Source organism: Leuciscus leuciscus (genome assembly GCF_965113295.1).
Source record: "Leuciscus leuciscus genome assembly, chromosome: 13".
NCBI lineage: Eukaryota > Metazoa > Chordata > Actinopteri > Cypriniformes > Leuciscidae > Leuciscus > Leuciscus leuciscus.
The window spans coordinates 19,854,414-19,872,647 of NC_138737.1; the positions used below are offsets into that span (position 1 = coordinate 19,854,414).

An 18,234-nucleotide genomic window follows, 5' to 3' on the forward strand; every position below is an offset into this window, starting at 1 on the left:
ACCGCATTTGCAGCGCTCGAGGCGGGGAGTGTTTTGATCACAGCGGGCGGTTCGCCCGCGCTCGGCTCTCTCACGGCAGGTAGCTGAGAGACGGCGAGCGTGGGGGAAACCGAGGGATTCGTCATGTCTGTGAGTGAATGTGGGCGCAGGACAGCGGGCACATTTGCACTGAAAACACCATCGACCTGAGTCGGCTGTATGTGTGTTGGTTTCGTTTTTACAGAAACCGAGAGACATGCAGCGTGTAGTGTTTGGGGGCACTGGGACGTGGGCACGCTCACTACATTCTGTGCGCAATCGACATGAGTCGATTTTATGTGCGCGAGCCCTGTGGGGCGGGCTGTGTCTGTGTGTAGAAATGGGCACTGGGCAGTGAGCATTTTTACTACACTCATAACACCGTCGGCCGTGGCCGGAATACCAGAAAATACGCTCTTTACAGGATTTATCTGGGTCGCCGTGAAAACGGCGTTTGTGTACAGGCAAGCGGGTAATGTAACCGACTTGTTTACTGTAGAGTACACTGGAACAGTCGCATGTAATGGAACTGGACGAGCGAGAAGTTTTGGTGGAAACCCGGCCGCAGCGGGGCTTGAACACCGTCGTTTTCCTAAGCTGGCTAGGAAGACTTTGAGGCCTCGGGCTTCATCTCAATCTTCGGCCGAGTCCCACGCTGTGGGGGGCGGCGGCCGGCAGAGCGAGAGCGTGGTCTCTGGTCCCGGGCCTGTCGACGCTGTGAAGCGGCGGCGGGGGGCGGCAGCTGCGAGCTGCGAGCAGACGGCTGTTTAGAGCGGCCTGATGCGGAGCTAGAGCGCTTTGGCAAGAAGTGCTTCATGGCCTGCGACGTCTTTTGTACCTCAGCGAATCTGTCCGCGAAATCTTTGACGGACGATCCAAAGAGGCCAGTAGCAGAAACGGGGGCGTCGAGGAACACAGAGCGCTCCGAGTCCGGCATTTCTGAAAGCGTCAGCCAGAGGTGTCTCTCAGCAACGGTGAGAGAGACCATGTTCCGCCCTATGGCCTGTGCAGCGGATTTTGTAGCGCGGAGAGCGAGGTCCGTAGCGCTCCTTAAATCCGCCACGTTGACTGCTTCCGTGCCTTCCTCGTCCAGCTTTCGGAGAAGGTTAGCTTGGAAGATCTGGAGAGTGGCCATAGTGTGTAGCGCTGATGCAGCCTGCCCAGCGGCGGTGTAAGCGCGACTGTGCAGGGTAGAAGTAGCGCGGCAGGCTTTTGAAGGTAGCGCCGTCTTAGTCCGCCGTCCAGCAGAGGGCGGGCAAAGATGGGCTGCTACTGCCTCCTCCACCAGAGGGAGAGCGAGGTATCCTCTGTCTTTGGCACCGTCCACCACGGAGAATGCCGCTGAAGCAGAGGAGCGCAGCCTGGCTGAGAAAGGGGCGCTCCAAGACTTTGCCAGTTCTTCATGAAGCTCAGGAAGAAACGGGGCGGGTCTTGAGGGCGTGGAAACGCGGTCCCCTTGTAAGAAACAACCGTCCAGACGGTTGCGTGTAGGCTCGGTGGGCGCGGACCACTCGAGGCCGAGGCTCTCTGTGGCCTGTGTGAGCAGACGCATCAGCTCAGCTTCAATACTGGCCCGTTTTCCTGACGACTCGCGGGCAGAAGAAGGGGCGAGGTCCACAGAGCTCGCCCAATCCTCGCTGTCCGAAGCCAGGATAGAGCAGTTGTCCTCCTCGAAAACTGCCGCTTCTTCCTTGTCATCTCCGGCGGAAGCGGCGGCCAGCGGCGGCCACTGTCCGGGAGTGAGAGACTCGAGAGAAGCAGACGGCGAAGCTGGCAGGCGCACCGGCGAGCTTTTCTCGGTGGGAGGCTCAGGGATCCGCTGAGCACGGCGCTTTTTACGGCGCGGCGTCGCAGCGGGAAGTGCAGGCTCGAGGAAAGTTGCCATGCGAGTCCTCAGAGTCGCCATAGGCATAAGCTCGCAGTGAGGGCATCCGCCGTCGGCGAGCGCTAGAGCTGCATGTCCTTCACCCAGGCAGGAAACGCAGATGACATGGCGGTCCCCGTCGCTGAGTGGGGCTCGGCACGAGCCACAGGATGGACGAGACATCTTGAAAAAGTCGCGGCGGCGAACACACACTATGCAATGAAAGGATATGACGCCGGATAGCGTAGCAGGAACGGCGGTTGAAGGCGGCGCGGCCAGCGACTCCAGGTACCGAACTCGTCCCGCTGAAATGCTTTTTCCACGGCGCGGCTTCTTCTCTCTGGATCCAGCGATGCGTGAGCTCCGCTGAAGAGATGAAAAATCGGTAAGCTAGCCTTTCGATGCTATATTTATAGCCCCAGGCCACGCCCGTTTCGGCGGGACGTGACGTATTGGGCGCGAAGCGCCCCCATTGGTGATGACGTCACGATAGGGCCTTATCGATAGGCTGCTGCAGTTGCCGCAGGGCAGCCAATAGGCGCGCGAGCTGTCTCGCCTATGTCTGCATGCTGCCGCAACGCGTTTTACATTATTTCAAAATTAAGGATAATTTTTTGGCTTCAGTATCTCGCGGAAAAGAGATTTTCCCCTAGCGTAAGATTTACGCAGTACGAGAGTACCTCTCGTAAGAGAACCCTAGTTTCACAGACAAGGTTTAAGCTTAGACGTTGGCCAAACAAAGAATCATTGTCAGATATATCAGCATTCATATCCCCTAATCTATAAATATACTTGTATCTACACTCTCCTCGTAAAATAACTTATAAGCACGTGTAACCGGTAGTGCTATGTAGTGCGCTGTAGATACTTTTTTTCTTTGTGTATCATAAGCCAGGCTTATTTCAGTTAGTCTGACTCATTGTCAAATGATTTGGTTTCATAAAGCTAATTTAACATATAGCTCAAGCTCAGTCACTCCGGCAACTTATGCCGGGAAACTAACCTGGTCCAGCGCAGGCTAACTCTCAGGCACATCCTCTTCTAACACAATGATATTACCACTCACTCTCTCGCATACCATTATTTGACTTTATTAACCACTATCAGTCCAAAAATAAATACTGTACACAGAAAATCAACTTAAATAAGGCTACAATGATAAATCATACAATATAGACTGGCAAACGTGTTCAATTATGTTGTATATGAAATGTTTCGTTAACGCATATATATTTTTTTTTTGTTAACGCTGTGTAGGCCTATGTATATATATATATATAAACATAAACAATTGATATTATACAATAAAATTTAACACGTTTGTAGGTCTTGCAAAATGTATTATTGTAGCCTACAAAGTTTATACATATATAGCCTACATACTGTACATACACATATATATATATATATATATATATATATATCCTAAAGGTTTTCATTTCTTACTGGCTGAATGTTTTGTGCCCAAGATTTAATTAGATTGTTTTAAAATATATGAATACATTTCTCTCTGGTTTTGTTTGGCAGCTGTAGTACATTTTATGGTTATTAAAAGAGCATTTGAACATTACAATAAAAAAAATAAAAAAATAAAGTTTTTTAAAGCAGAAGTTAAAATCACAAAATTAAAATAAATTTTAAAATAAATTTAAACTGGTAAGATGAATCTGAGCTTAGTAATTGGCCTACAGTATAGCCTACATTTGATTTACCCCATTACAATATATATTTAATATACTATATTATGTCTTTCAATTCAAACACAAATATACAATTGGACAATTCATTAAATAAGACATAATAATTGTTCCTTATTTTTCTTTCTACTTTCTTTTCCTTTATTTTTCCCCTTTGTAATAATACCCTCCACCAACACATAAAAAAAAACAATTAGAAAAATAAACAATAAGTACTATAGTTAGACACTTTATGAAAAAAAGGAAAAAATTAAAAAAGAGAAAAAATATGAATAAAAAAATAACATTCACATGTATATCAAACTCTTATAATTACACATAATTCCTAGGAATTCAAGTAATATTATTTAAACAACAACAAATAATAATAATATTAAATAAAATAATAAATAAGTAAATTAAAAGGGAGGGAGGGGTTAGGCCTAAATAAAAAAGGTAATTAATGTAATATATATTCATTTATTTAGAATATTCTTTGATTTAAGAGGTGCCCATATCAAAATGTATACTTTTGCCCTTAATTTCATGTTATCCTCTCCATAGTGTACTTTAGAAACTATAGAAGTCAACGTTTGAAGTGGATCAAAACCTTTCATCAAAGTTATACATGAATTTTGAACAATACCCGTTCTTGTCTTATAGTACAACTTTGATGAACTTTTTTGATCCACTTCATATGGTGACTAAATCTAACCAATCATTTAAAACTGCAGGGGATTCTTGCTTTCTCCAAAATGTTGTTATTGCTTTAAAAGCTGTAGTAATTCTCAGTAATCTAAACAAGTATAATCTTTATATAAGTATTTGTATTTTTAATTAGCTTAACTTAAATTTGATTTTAGGTTGATGTCACTTTTTAATCTCTTTTACTTTACAGTGTCCATCTTAAATGTCACACTTTGATTATTATAGTTATTTTAATTATTTTGATGCTCATAATGCAGCAGAAGGACTTTGATAACACTACACATTATATAAATTCTCAGTAGTTTGAGAGAAAATCTAATTATTGCAAATTATATTTATTTTTCTGATCAGCTCAATTCTGACCTGGGTTACACAAGCCTATTCATATATTTATCTTCGTTTTAACATTAGTTAACTAGGCTACATTTGTTAACATTAACTAATAATGAACAGCACTACAGCATTATTAAAAAATAGTTGTAGGCTATTTGTTAATGCACTGTGAAAATGAACAAACAAGCTGTATTTTTATTAACAATAACGTTAGATTACAGATTATAGCCTACAGTAACAAATATATTGCTCATGGTTAGTTCATGTTAGTCAATACATTAATAAATGAAACCTCAGTGTAAAGTATTATCAAAAAGTCTCTATAGGATTCAATGTCCGCATTGCTCTTTATCGCCATTCGCCAACACACCGACCCAAGCACAACCCACGCGAGATAGGCGTAGCCTATGACACTATATGTTCATAAATCATATTCACAACTTTATTACAGCAAAATTATGTACTTAGGCCTACCACCCACACAGAAGTGAAATTCGAAATAAAACGAAAGATGGTTAACACGTCTTGAGGAAGAAACTTTCACTAGTGTCTTTTAACTTTAAGCAGCTAGTTTTAGACGATAATTATCAAAGAACATAGAAGAAGGCTACACAACACCTGTTTTTCTGAAGACCGATTTTGCATCAACTTGGGATCGTGTTAAGAAGGGACAAGCGCGTGCACGCACATCATTTTTTTTTTTTTTTTTTTTTTTTTTTTTTTTACAGAGATTATCCATAACACCTGGATTCGTTCATTTAAAGAATGCTCAAGATTGTGTATCTGCTGTCATGCTTGACAGTTGTCAATGCAGGTAAGTTCATTTAATACTTTACTATCCACCTTATTTTGCAACGCGGAAGTAAGCTATTTTCTATTAATGTGTGTGAGAATAGTAAAACTATTTGTGCTACAAACAAGTGTGTTTATAATTATGACAATACATATAATATGAAATAGGGGGAGAGCGGGGCTCAAACTAACGCGGGGCTAGTTGTAACACCCTTGTTTTAAATACTTCCACACAGGGGCGTCGTAAAGGGGGGGTAAAGGGTACCGAGTTATGGAAGCAGATTAGTCTCAAATATAATTCACACAAAAAACATGATTCACAAATGCGTAGACAATTTCACATGCATGAAACCTAATTCACGTGCACACAAAAAAAATCCACGTGCGTGAAAAAAAATATATATTCACAAAAAGCAATTCACATGCGCAAAATAAAATTATATACTCATAAAATACATTTCACAAATGCAAAACACAATTCGTAGATATACAACTGTGCACAAAAACCTTTGAATGTTTAAAATGTACGAGTGTATCCTTGCATTTGAATGTGCAAATCGTCATTCACGTACGAATCGCCTTAGATATGTGTGTGTGTGTGTGTGTGTGTGTGTGTGTTTTGAGACTTTCCTGGCAGCATAACACTCGTAACACAGAGCAGTCGTACTCTTTAGCCAATCAGATTTAAGCTTATCAATCGACCAATCAGTATCACGTGAGGGCGGGCCTACCTACATGTTACGTCATCAGCTTTCGACCAGTTCATGGCTGAGCAGAGGTAAGTGCAGTTAATAGTTCATTTCTGTGTTAACTGAAGTTAATAAAGTTTGAGATCAGTTGAAGCAATAGTTTATTAACTGCTGTTTAGTCCACATGTGAATATAAACATTTATTTTTAGTATTGATGGATTTTCATGTCCTGTCCACCACACATTTTTTTTTTTTTTTTTTTTTTTTTTTTTTATTAATTACAAAATCTGAATACAACAAAATGGCACAAGTCAGTTATTATACCAAGAAATTACAGGCGTGAAAGGCTCAACACAAATAAAGAAGAAAATAAATAAATAAAAATAAATAGATTAAATTAAATTAAAACAGGTTATACAATACTAACAACTTATACAATTTTATCGCACTTCGATTTTTCATTTTTGAAAGGGCATCTGAGAAGTATTTTAATTCGTTTCTAAATATAATAAATAAAGGAGGGGATTTAAAGAATCTACATTTATGTATAAAGTAATTAGCTAAAAATATAATGTTCTGTCCACCACACATTCAACCTATGATAATGTATGTAATGACGTGCATATATAGGAGACATGTTTTGATCTGCATATATTATGTAGTTTTATTGTTTCAGATTTCCAAGACAGATGATGTATGAAGTTGCAGACAACCAGTACTGTGATCTTACCATTTCTACTGTAATTCTTTGAAAACAGTCATGTTGCAAGCCATCCATTTTGACAGTTGTTTCAACAAGTGGTTGAAAGTGATGCATTGTTACTGTATTAATTTGTCTCCTGCGGACTATATGTACACGCTTAAGGAATAAAGCCTTGCTATGCATGCATTATTAAATGTTCTTGTAAGAATTAAAAGATTCAGAAATAGTTCAATTTGATGTACACGTTTTATTAATTAGAAAGTTTCTGAATCCTTTGGGAATAAAATATCTAAAATGACTTGATCATGATTAATGTTCCTGTTACATATGAAGATCATGAACTGACAGTCTAAACTGTGAAGCACAATATTCAGTACAGAGAAATATACGTCTCTTCAGGAGTTGTGAGATCCAGTCAGAGTGTACTTTGCTTTTAGAGTATATAAATATAAGTGTAATACATCAAGTGAAAAGCTAAAAAATGAATTGTGTTCAGTTCGGTCATCAGTAGACCTCTCTGTTAGGACATATAAGATTTTGTCCTGATATTTAAAGTACTAAAACCCTATAGTACAAGAGTTGCAGACAGAGGACGTGGGGAATTAAGTGATGGTATTTGAATAGAGTTTACTGAGTAATCTTAGTCGCATAATCTTAATTGCCTCTCTATGATAAGTACCTTTGTCTCATCAGCATAAAATCAGATTTGTCTATTTTACTAGGCAAAGTTAAATTAATGCTTCACAATATTGTCCTGAGACCTTAAGATGACAATAAAAAACCTTATTTAAAAACCTTGCGATGACAATACAGCACAAAACATAAGGAAATGCATGTTGAATATATTGCTAACACTCTACAATAAGGTACAATAACTTAGTTAACATTAGTTCATGTATTAAATAACCATGAGCAATACATTTGTTGCTGTGTTTGTTAATCTTTATTAACGTTAGTTAAAAATACAGCTGTTCATTGTTAGTTTACAGTGCATTTACTAATGTTAACAAGATTTTAATGAAGTATTAGTAAATGTTAACATTAATAAAAAATAATAAAGGCTGTTCACGTGCAGTTCATTATTAGTTCATGTTAACTAATGAAACGTTTTAATAAACTGTTACCAATTAAGACATAAATAAAAAATAAAAATAAAGTATAAAAGAGAATTAAGAAACAACATGAATTAAGATGTTCGTGACTGCTATCCAGATGTCACACCAAAGGTGAGTAATCCTGATAAAATGCAGGGAAACAAGTGTTAATAATAATTTAACATCATACACAAATGGCAAAAACACTGGCTGCTCATTAAAATAGGTCTATTCACTATTTAAAGAACAATCTCGATGGGTATTGACCATAGATGATTGTTTTGCAATCATTAGCGTGATTGTAGCTGTACTGTGAGAGCTGTCTGTACCTTCATACAACAAAACAAGCATCATTCTTCTTCATTTTTGACACGATATGGGACATCTGATTACAACAACACTTGCTTACATCAGTTAATAGTTCATAAACTATTGCTTCAACTGATCTCAAACTTTATTAACTTCAGTTAACACAGAAATGAACGATTAACTGCACTTACCTCTGCTCAGCCATGAACTGGTCGAAAGCTGATGACGTAACATGTAGGTAGGCCCGCCCTCACGTGATACTGATTGGTCGATTGATAAGCTTAAATCTGATTGGCTAAAGAGTACGACTGCTCTGTGTTACGGGTGTTATGCTGCCAGCAAAGTCTCAAAAACACACATATCTAAGGCGATTCGTACGTGAATGACGATTTGCACATTCAAATGCAAGGATACACTCGTACATTTTAAACATTCAAAGGTTTTTGTGCACAGTTGTATATCTACAAATTGTGTTTTGCATTTGTGAAATGTATTTTATGAGTATATAATTTTATTTTGCGCATGTGAATTGCTTTTTGTGAATATATATTTTTTTCACGCACGTGGATTTTTTTTGTGTGCACGTGAATTAGGTTTCATGCATGTGAAATTGTCTACGCATTTGTGAATCATGTTTTTTGCGTGAATTATATTTGAGACTAATCTGCTTCCATACCGAGTACCCAGGGCCCAAGGCAGGGGGGGGGGGGGCCTTGGAAGTCAGTTTTCTATACATACATATATATGCACTAACATTTGTATAGCATTTATGTACAAATAAAAATGTTCCTGTGCAAAACTAAACTTGTAGTTAGGTACTGGTTTGGTATAAAAAAAAGTCATTTTCATGCTGTGCAGGGCCCCACCACCCCTCTCGAATCAATGTAAATGGTACGACCCGCAGTTCAGGTGCTTCTGCTGCGGACCTGCCTGCGGTCGGTGAATCAGTTGATGAGACAGGAGTTGGAGTGAGCCGTGATAGGAACTAGGAAGACAGGGGAAGAGTCATGTCTTTCCTTAATAAAGGAAAATCAGGGGCTCAAAAACGAAAAGAAAAGAAGATTAAAGAGAGAAAGGCAAATGAGGGCAAGCAGTTGCTCACTCAGTTTTTTTAAAAGAAAGGTGAGCTCCAAATGCATCATCGAGCATTGACATTGTTTTAACATAAATATCTACTCCAGGTAGAATAGCATACATTTATGTTCGTACTTTATTTGAATTATATATCAATACTTTATAGTATCACAACCTACATAGCGAGCAAACAATGTTTGGGTAAATAACGGAGTGAGAAGCAGGCGGAGCTGGGAGCTCAATACGCTGATTTCACGCAGCCGCCATTTTGAAATCGAAAGTGAGGCTCCGGTGGGAAGAACCCCGGAAGTAAAGATAAACAACAATGCCTTGGATTACCAACCTGAAGCTGCTGCCGCGATTTACACTATTGGATGTTAATATTCAATATAGGATATGTATATAGTTCATTCCTGCTTCTGTTTTAACATTCTGAATTATATATAAAAAATTTATTTTATTTATAAATTAATTTCACTGTATATAGTCTAAAGTATGAAAGAAATGTATGTACATTTTTAGAATTGACACAACATCATTAAACACAACAATACGCCATCGCATTCACGACTCTCCTGTGATTAAAGGCGACACTTCCGGTTTTCTTCCCACCGGAGCCTCGCTTTCGATTTCAAAATAACGGCTGCGTGAAATCAGCGTATACACTGCCACTCCAGGCAGCTGCGCAGCTTGTCTCCTCTTCTGCTGCAGTTCTCCCCAGAGTCAGAAGTTTACATGAAAACACTGTATATTTCCCTCCATTGTCAAAATCTAACACCCGCGAAAACACAGATCGTTAGCGCCTATTTTACAGCAATGTTATGCAAATAAGCTCGCGCACGCTCTTACATTAAGTACAGGATTGTTCTCAGTTTAATGCACATCTTAATGATTGAAAATGATGAAACGTAATTCAAAGACTGAATGTCTAGTTTGGCGGTTAGTGTACCCTGTGATTCTATAGTCTGCATTTATTTTAAACAGACAAATAATCATCAATTATCTTGTACTTTTGACAATAAAACAAAAATATATTAATCAGAGTGTGGCTTATTTTGTTTACATTTTAAGTGTTTTTATGATAAAAATGCAATACCCCACCCATTGGTATCACTATGGTATTTGGTACGGGGGCCCAGCAAGATGGTTTGTACCCAGGGCCCAAAATTTGGTGCTACGCCCCTGCTTCCACACATACTAGCATGACGAAACTTAGTGTTAGTTGCCATATTAACACTACTAGCCTATATAGAGAAAAAAATCACTGAACATTTATTTAACCATAGCAAAAGTACATTTCTGACCTATGTTCATTTTTCATGTCTGTTTTTGGTGTTTATTTTAAATTTCAAATCTGATATTATTTTAATCTTCAATTATGTTATTTAACAGTTGATATGGTTCTTCGCTAACTAGCAGAAGACACTAATCCCAGTTGTGCAGGTGGGGCATGTTGTAACCATAGACTGTAAAAAATATGGACAAAGCGTCTGTGACGTCACCCATAGACTTCTGAAGAACGGTTCTGAAGGCCGTTTATGGGGGGTATGGGCGGCGCCATATTTCAATACAAATGTTCAGAAAGGATAACTTACAGGTATGATGTGTGTTGTGTCAGATCATGGCCGAGACGTCAAATTTCAGGAATTCCACTCGGCGCAGCCTATATGCTCGTTGTCAGCTGTCAATCAAGCTGTCAATCGCGCCCTTATTTGTCATACATTTTATATCTAAATACGATCTAAACTAACGAGTTAGAAAAAAATTCACCCCCCTCACAGTTGTCAGGCACTCGGAACCTATCGAAAAATACAATAAAAGTCCATGGGACCAACCTGTAAAAACATGAATTTATGCTGTGAAAACGGACATTTTAACATGGGGGTGTATGGACATTTGCTCCCTTTTGGGACCTGCCCCTATTGGATTTTCGATGTATTGCAGTTTTTCGCACTTCCGGGTAGGCTTCATTTTTCAGATTAGAATGTTGCCGCTTGGTTGTAACGCGTTACAATGTGCCCCTATTAGAACAATGCTATTCTATTCATACTTTTATGAATTCTATTGAGAAAACTTGAGAAAAAGGTGAATAAAGACTGAGAGTCAATGTTCAGAAATTATTAATTATTATTATGTTTTGAACTATGTTGTATAGCTTTGTTTTCCGGTGTGTTCGTTGTCAAACTCAAAAATTGTTTTACTTTTAATTATAAAAAAAAATGCCATTATTTTATATTAAAAAGTTAATAGTTTTATTTTATTGAGAAAATATTTTAGTTTGTCTTGATTAGATCAGATAGCATTTTCAGCTGTCATATGGTCATGTTACAATGTACCCCACCTATGGGGCATGTTGTCACATTTCACTTCCATTCTTTCGGGGTATATCAAGAAAAAAGTATACACTGTCTTAATAAAACAAAACTACATAATTGTAGTAATTAATGTAGGAAAAATAAATACTTTGATTTACACAAACTAAGAAAGTCAAAAAGTGTTAGGTTGTGCCCCGCTCTCCCCTACCAGTTTGTAATATTAAACAGAAAACGAGCTGTTGTACAGTTAAATATAACTGAAAGCGGATGATACCAGACACATTTACAAACGATATAAAAAATAAGGTAAATAGCCAACTTTTTGTTTCATAAAAAAACAAAAACTGTATAAAAAGACTAATTGTGATGTTTACCTTACAGTTGTTTACAGTAGGATAGCAAATGTATAATTTATCATTCCATCGTGATTTATTATTTATAGTTAAATAACATAATCAGATGTTTTTTAAAATGTCTTCTTTTGAAACTCATACAAGTTTGGAGGGTGAGTAGCCTAAATGTAAACCGAGTTTATATTTGGGTGACCTATCCCTTTAACGTTGCAATTTTCCTATTTTGTCTGTGAATGTTGGATAGTTTTTCAGATTTTGAATATCTTTTTTTTTTTCTTTTTTTTTTTTGGACATACAGAAAAGGCGAAATATTGAGTTAGGAAGTTTAGGAAGATCTATAGGTTATAATAATGTGTCTGTCTGGTGAACAATTGTTAATACGTGTGAAATTGTTGAAGTATCATGGTCTTATCATAAACTCAAATATGGACTTGGCCTGGACTCTGACTCAAATTAGCTGGTCTCTAGTACAACATTGCCTGTTAATAATTAATAGTAAATAATATTGTTTATATATTCTTTCACCCGTTATCATGGTTAAATGCTACAACCACCATCCAAATCTCTCTTGATTCATCCTGCCTATTTTTGCTTCTCTGTTTCACTGTTCCACATCAAGTACAAGGTTCTTAACAGAGGAACCTTCTCGAATATTTTAATGTGGATGACAACTTTTATAATTAACTTTACAATTTATAAATACTGTGTACTGATGTAATATTTATCACATGTATATCGTTGTGGCAAATAAACAAACAATTCTGAATAAGAGACAAATAGGCCTACACTAATTGTCTTTGAGGTTTATTTTCTTGCAAGAAAAGGTCAGCAGTCATACAGTCACACAGAGTGACAGGGTATCTTTCTCAGAATGTCTCTAGGCCAATTTTTCAACCATATGTGGAACATTATTAGACTTGTTCATCAAATTTGATCCTTGACCTCCTTTCACGTATACCAACACTACTCTATTGTCATTTAATGGTCACTCACACACATCTTAAAGATAAAATTTCTTCTTCAGTTATAATGCCAGAGGAAGATAAGCATGAAATGTATGTTATGGTCTGTACTTATATTTCTCGTCTTTGTGTATTCACAGCTTCTCACTCACTGATGGCTTTGGCAACATATATAGTTGGACAGACACCATTTCCTGAGTTCAGTGTTGTGGTGATGTTGGATGATCTGGAAATATTATATTATGACTCAACCACATGGAAACCTGTCCATCGCACTAACAGTGATTCAAAATACTATGATGAGGAGCATAGGGATGCTGGTGTTGTATTTCAAGACATGTATCATGCCATGAAAACTCGGGATGTTTATGTTAATGAACACCTCAATCACACAGATGGTGAGAACTATACATTATCATCATTAACAAATAATTTAATAACAGATGTAGCTTATGTGTTTTATTTATTTTATTAAAAAATTCAATGTAAGACTTTAAGAGGGTAATCATAGAGTCCAGAATATTCATTTACAGTTCACTACATTTTATATTGTGTCAGTGTCAGAGTGAGGACTAATAAAAATACATTTTTCTTTTATTTGAAGGTGTACATGTGTATCAGAGACTTGCTGGATGTGAAATGTTGAATGATGATAAACCAGGTCCAATTCATTCCTGGGATGCTTTTGATGGACATTGCGTGGAGGAGTTAACCTATGACCTGGAAAAAAACGATATCCATTTGAAAAAGCCATGGATGATATCATGGGACCAAGTATACTGGCTTCATATTCAGTTTCTATATGAACATGTTTATCATCCTATTTGCATTAAAACTTTGCAGAGGTACCTGTATTTGGAAAAGAACAATGTGATGAGAAAAGGTGAGATAATCAACCTGATTAACTTCAGTATAATTTAGAAAGAAAAAAAAGTACAAATATGACCCAGACAGCAGTACTGACAGAAAATGCATGCCTCTGAATGCGGAATGCGTTATGAAACATGAGAACCATTAATAAATAACAACAGTAAAACTTCTCATTATTCTCTGTAGTGAAACCCAGAGTCAGACTCATGAGGAAGAAACTCCCAGACGCTCAAGGGCTTCAGATCAGCTGTCTGGCCACTGGCTTTTACCCCCGTCACATTAACCTGACCCTGTTCAGAGACGATCAGCCTGTGGATGATGACCAGATCACAGGAGGACAGATTCTGCCCAACGGAGACGGAACTTACCAGATGAGGAAGAGTTTAGTGATCAGCGATGAAGAACTACGTGAAGGACATAAATACAACTGTACAATGAAGCATCTCAATCTGGACAACAAACTGGACATTATATTTGGTAAATAAAAATGCCCAAACCAGCAAGCAAACAAACAAAATGCCCTTTTTGATATCAACAACATAGATTTAATAATAAAAACTATTTCAGTACATATCTTTAGCTTTTGTAATTATTTTCCTGTTTTTTTTAATTCACCTTAATTTCAGATACAGATAAATATGACCCAGGAGGATCCGTCATTCTGTCAGTTATCAGTGTGCTGGTGTTAATGTGTGTGGCTGTTCTCATCATAACTGCACTCATCATATGGAGGAAGAGACGTGCTGCTGGTAAATGTTCTACAGTCCAGTTCACTACGTTTGATGCTCAATTAGAAAATGACACCAAACATCATGTTCCTTTAGAAGAGGCTCTTTCAATGTTTACCGTATACAGTTTTGTGATTGTGACTTTTTATTCTGGTTTATTTAATCTTATTCAGGACAAGGCTCTGAGACGTCACTGAATAAATACTCCCCTACTCCATGTGAGTATACTATGTTTTAAATGAAGTCAGCAATATGTTCATTTTAAGTTTAATTTGGGAAAATATCTAGAAATTGAACCAAATGAATGTTTTATTGATTTCAGCCTCCACGCAAGATGAAAATTGAGTCTATGTACAACACATGGGAAAATGAGCATTTCGGGGAGTTTCCAAGATGATTCCTTGATTGCACATGTTTTGATCAGCTCTGCATTCCCAAATACTTAAATTAACTTGTAACATTGTTGCAAAGAAGACTTTGAAAGATGGCTAACTCTAATATCACAGTGATTCGTCGGACACAACAATGGGTGGATCTGAAAAAAGGAAAAGTGCTGGAAAGAAGGCTGGAAAGTCCAACCAAAGCGTAAATGCTAACACTGCTAGCAAAACTAGCAGCAGCACGCAGTGGCCGAAACTTTTATGAAGATCCCTTCCAGTGATCTGATTACTGACAACTTGCATGATTATCTCAAACAAGACACTGATCTGGATGAAATACTGGTGGAGGAAGAATTTCCATCTCTCCCTGAAACTCCATGCAAGTCTCCATCCCCAAACAACATAGCACTGTAGACAGACACACTACGGTCATCCTCGCACAGATCTCAGAACTTTTCTGTGATAAAAAATGATTCAAAAAATGCAATTTGAAATCGGATTTTTTATTTTATTTTATTTGTTAAGTATTGTAGTGAACTGGCAAAAATTAGGAAAATTGGTGAGGATAAAATTTGAGGTAAAATTTCCATCTTCTAAAAAAGTAGAGGAAATTTCTGAAATGGACAAAACATAACTTGCTGAGCAGAAACTTAAATTAGAGGGAATTTACAAAAGAATGGCTTGAAGAGAGCGAGAAGAGCTCTGCCTATTTTTTAGATTTGAGAGGCATGCAAGCCAAAAAGAATTATATTGAGCAATTGAATATTAATGGTAATATTGCTGAGGACCCCAAAATCATTGCAAATTTTTGTTGAATTTTATAGTTATCTTTACACCTCAAATTTTTGTCAACAATTTACTACTGAGTTTTTCGAGTCCTTGCCCAACATAAAGCATCTTAGCATTGAGGATTCTAATATACGAAGCCCCCTCTCAGAATTAGAAGAAATTATTGATGCCATAAATTATTTGAAAAATAAGTCTCCAGGAATGGATGGTAACATAAATTTCATAAAGCATTTAGGAAGACCATAGCTCCTTTTGTTTTAAAGTTTTTATGGAGAGTCTTGAAAGAGCTTTGCTTCCTCCAACCCTGATGTGTCAAGGACTTATCACCCTCAAAACCAAATAAAGATCCCATTTTAATTGATAGTTGGCAGCCAAATACGTTGCAAAATAATGATTATAAAATAATTGCTTTGGTTTTATCAAAAAGACTGAAATTTGTTTTAAACTGATTTGTTTTAAAAAGAAAAAAAGGCGCATCTTCAATAATTAGGGGCCAAGCCCCGAAGGGGCTGAGGCACCTATTGTATCTGTTAGTTTTCTTATTATTATTCCGTAAATGGAAGTCTATGGCAGCCCTATGAACCGTACATAGGAAAATGATGAAATTTGGTACAGTTCTAGTGATGCTAATGAATAGTATTTGGACCAATTTTTGAGCCTCTATAGCACCACCAGCAGTTCAAAAATTCAACATTGAAATGGTTATAACTTTTGAACCCTTTGATCTAGAAAAATGAAACTTAGTACACCTGATTCATCTCATCATGCTGATCAGAACCAATATCTTACATTAAGACTCCGCCCATTACAGTAGTGGCCATTTTGAAAAGTACAGTATGCAGTTTTTTTGCTACTCCTCCTTCAAAATTGGTCTAATTTTGTCCAAACATGGGCTCAAATGATCTTCGGACTGAGCCGCATAAAAGTACTGTCCCCGATTTTTTTTATTCTTCTCTGATCAAAAGTTATGACGTCGCAAAGTTAACAAGGTCGACCTAAAATTGGTTCAGCGGCTGTATCTTGGCCAAACTTTGATCAATCGAAACGAAAATTGGTACGCTTCATCGGAAGCATGATCTGAGGTTCCATGCCAAAGTTGGGAACAGCGCCACCTACGGGTCATGAGATATGGAAAATGCATATTTTGGCCAATAACTTGTGAACGGATTGTCAGAAAATTATAAACTTGGTGTCTATCGATTCCTGGCGTCATGACGAATCCGTGGATATTGATTTTGTTATGATGGGATGTACCACGTGTCCGCCATTTTGAATTTTGACATAATTTGCAATATCTTTTAAACTATTTGAAATTTCTTCACCAAATTTGGTATGGATCGTCATTAGCATGGCCCGAAGGTACGTGAGAAGTTTGATCACAGCGCCACCTAGTGTTCCAGAGATATCATTGTTTTTTGAAAAAACGATTACAACTTTTGCTAACATTGCTTGAAATTTAATTTCTTTATGTCAATATATTCCTTGGCTTATGCCGATTTCAAAGATATCTCATATGTTATTTTTCAACAATGTGACTGGCCGCCATATTGGAGCGAATGTAAAAAAGTTTTTTCGCTACTCCTCCTTCAAAATTGGGCTAATTTTGTCCAAACATGTACTCAAATGATCTTTGGACTGAGCCGCATAAAAGTACTGTTCCCGATTTTTTTGCTATACTGGGAAAAAAAAGTTATGATGTCACCAACTTAATGAGGTCGACCCATAATTGGTTCAGAGGCTGTAACTTGTGAACAGTTTGTCACAAAATCATAAAATTGGTGTCTATCGATTCCTTGCGTCATGTCGAATCCCAGGATATCTATTTTGCCAGGATTGGATGTACCATGTTATAAGCTGCATTAGCATTAAGCTAGCTTAGCATGCTAATCTGGTTAACTTGCTTTTGTGTGCTCATTCTTACACTGAAACCTCTCCTCTGCAGCTTTGTAAAACATGTCCTCTGGGTGGCGCAATCTGTTCAACCATGCGTCATGAATCCCGAACCATTCTGGTCGTGGGTTCGAGACCAGTGTGGGGCGACTTTGAAATTTAAATTGGTACTTAAATGCTTGCTGCGCTGCTGTGCTTGATGTACATTTACATGTATATTCAGTTTCGGCTCTTTTTGTTCTTCTGGCTCCGCACTGCTGTTAATGCTTGCTGTGCTGCTGTAATTGATGTGCTTACAGAACTTGCTGTGCTTGATGTACATTAAATTTCTGATGTTTTGCTCTTCTGGCTCCGCATTGCGCTACAGCGGCTTTTGCCTGCTCTGCCTTGCAGGGCTTGGCCCCGTATTGCTGCTTGCAGCTATATTATACGTTTGGTTTTGGATAATTTACATAGATCTCTAATGATTGTTTTGGACTATAAAGATTTCGAGTCCTTTGGAAAGCCCTTTAAAGGGAATTAAAAGGAATCAATACCAAAATGATAAGTCAGTTAGCCGATGACACTGCCTTGTTTCTGAAGGATGTCTCTCGAGTAGCTATTGCATTAGAAACTCTTAAGCCCTTTTCCAAAGCCTCAGGTCTTTATCTTAATATCAATTAATGCGAGCTGCGTCCAGTTGGCAA

At 37.8% G+C, this 18,234-nt stretch overlaps 1 protein-coding gene across 4 annotated transcripts in view; it reads left to right on the top strand.

Moving 5' to 3' along the window:
• The first annotated feature begins 5,044 nt into the window (after positions 1 to 5,044).
• The window catches only part of LOC309512418 (uncharacterized protein), a 45,714-nt gene continuing 32,524 nt past the window's right edge, over positions 5,045 to 18,234 (top strand). For 2 of the 4 annotated variants that reach the window (XM_082187982.1, XM_082187985.1), the window contains exons 1-6: positions 5,046 to 5,413; positions 13,032 to 13,289; positions 13,496 to 13,774; positions 13,948 to 14,238; positions 14,388 to 14,510; positions 14,663 to 14,707. In XM_082187982.1, the coding sequence (XP_082044108.1) occupies positions 5,365 to 5,413; positions 13,032 to 13,289; positions 13,496 to 13,774; positions 13,948 to 14,238; positions 14,388 to 14,510; positions 14,663 to 14,707 (1,045 nt within the window). In that variant the 5' untranslated portion in view covers positions 5,046 to 5,364. Of the gene's footprint in view, positions 5,414 to 13,031; positions 13,290 to 13,495; positions 13,775 to 13,947; positions 14,239 to 14,387; positions 14,511 to 14,662; positions 14,708 to 18,234 lie in introns of all 4 variants that reach the window. The other 2 variants (XM_082187983.1, XM_082187984.1) reach the window with 2 other exon arrangements.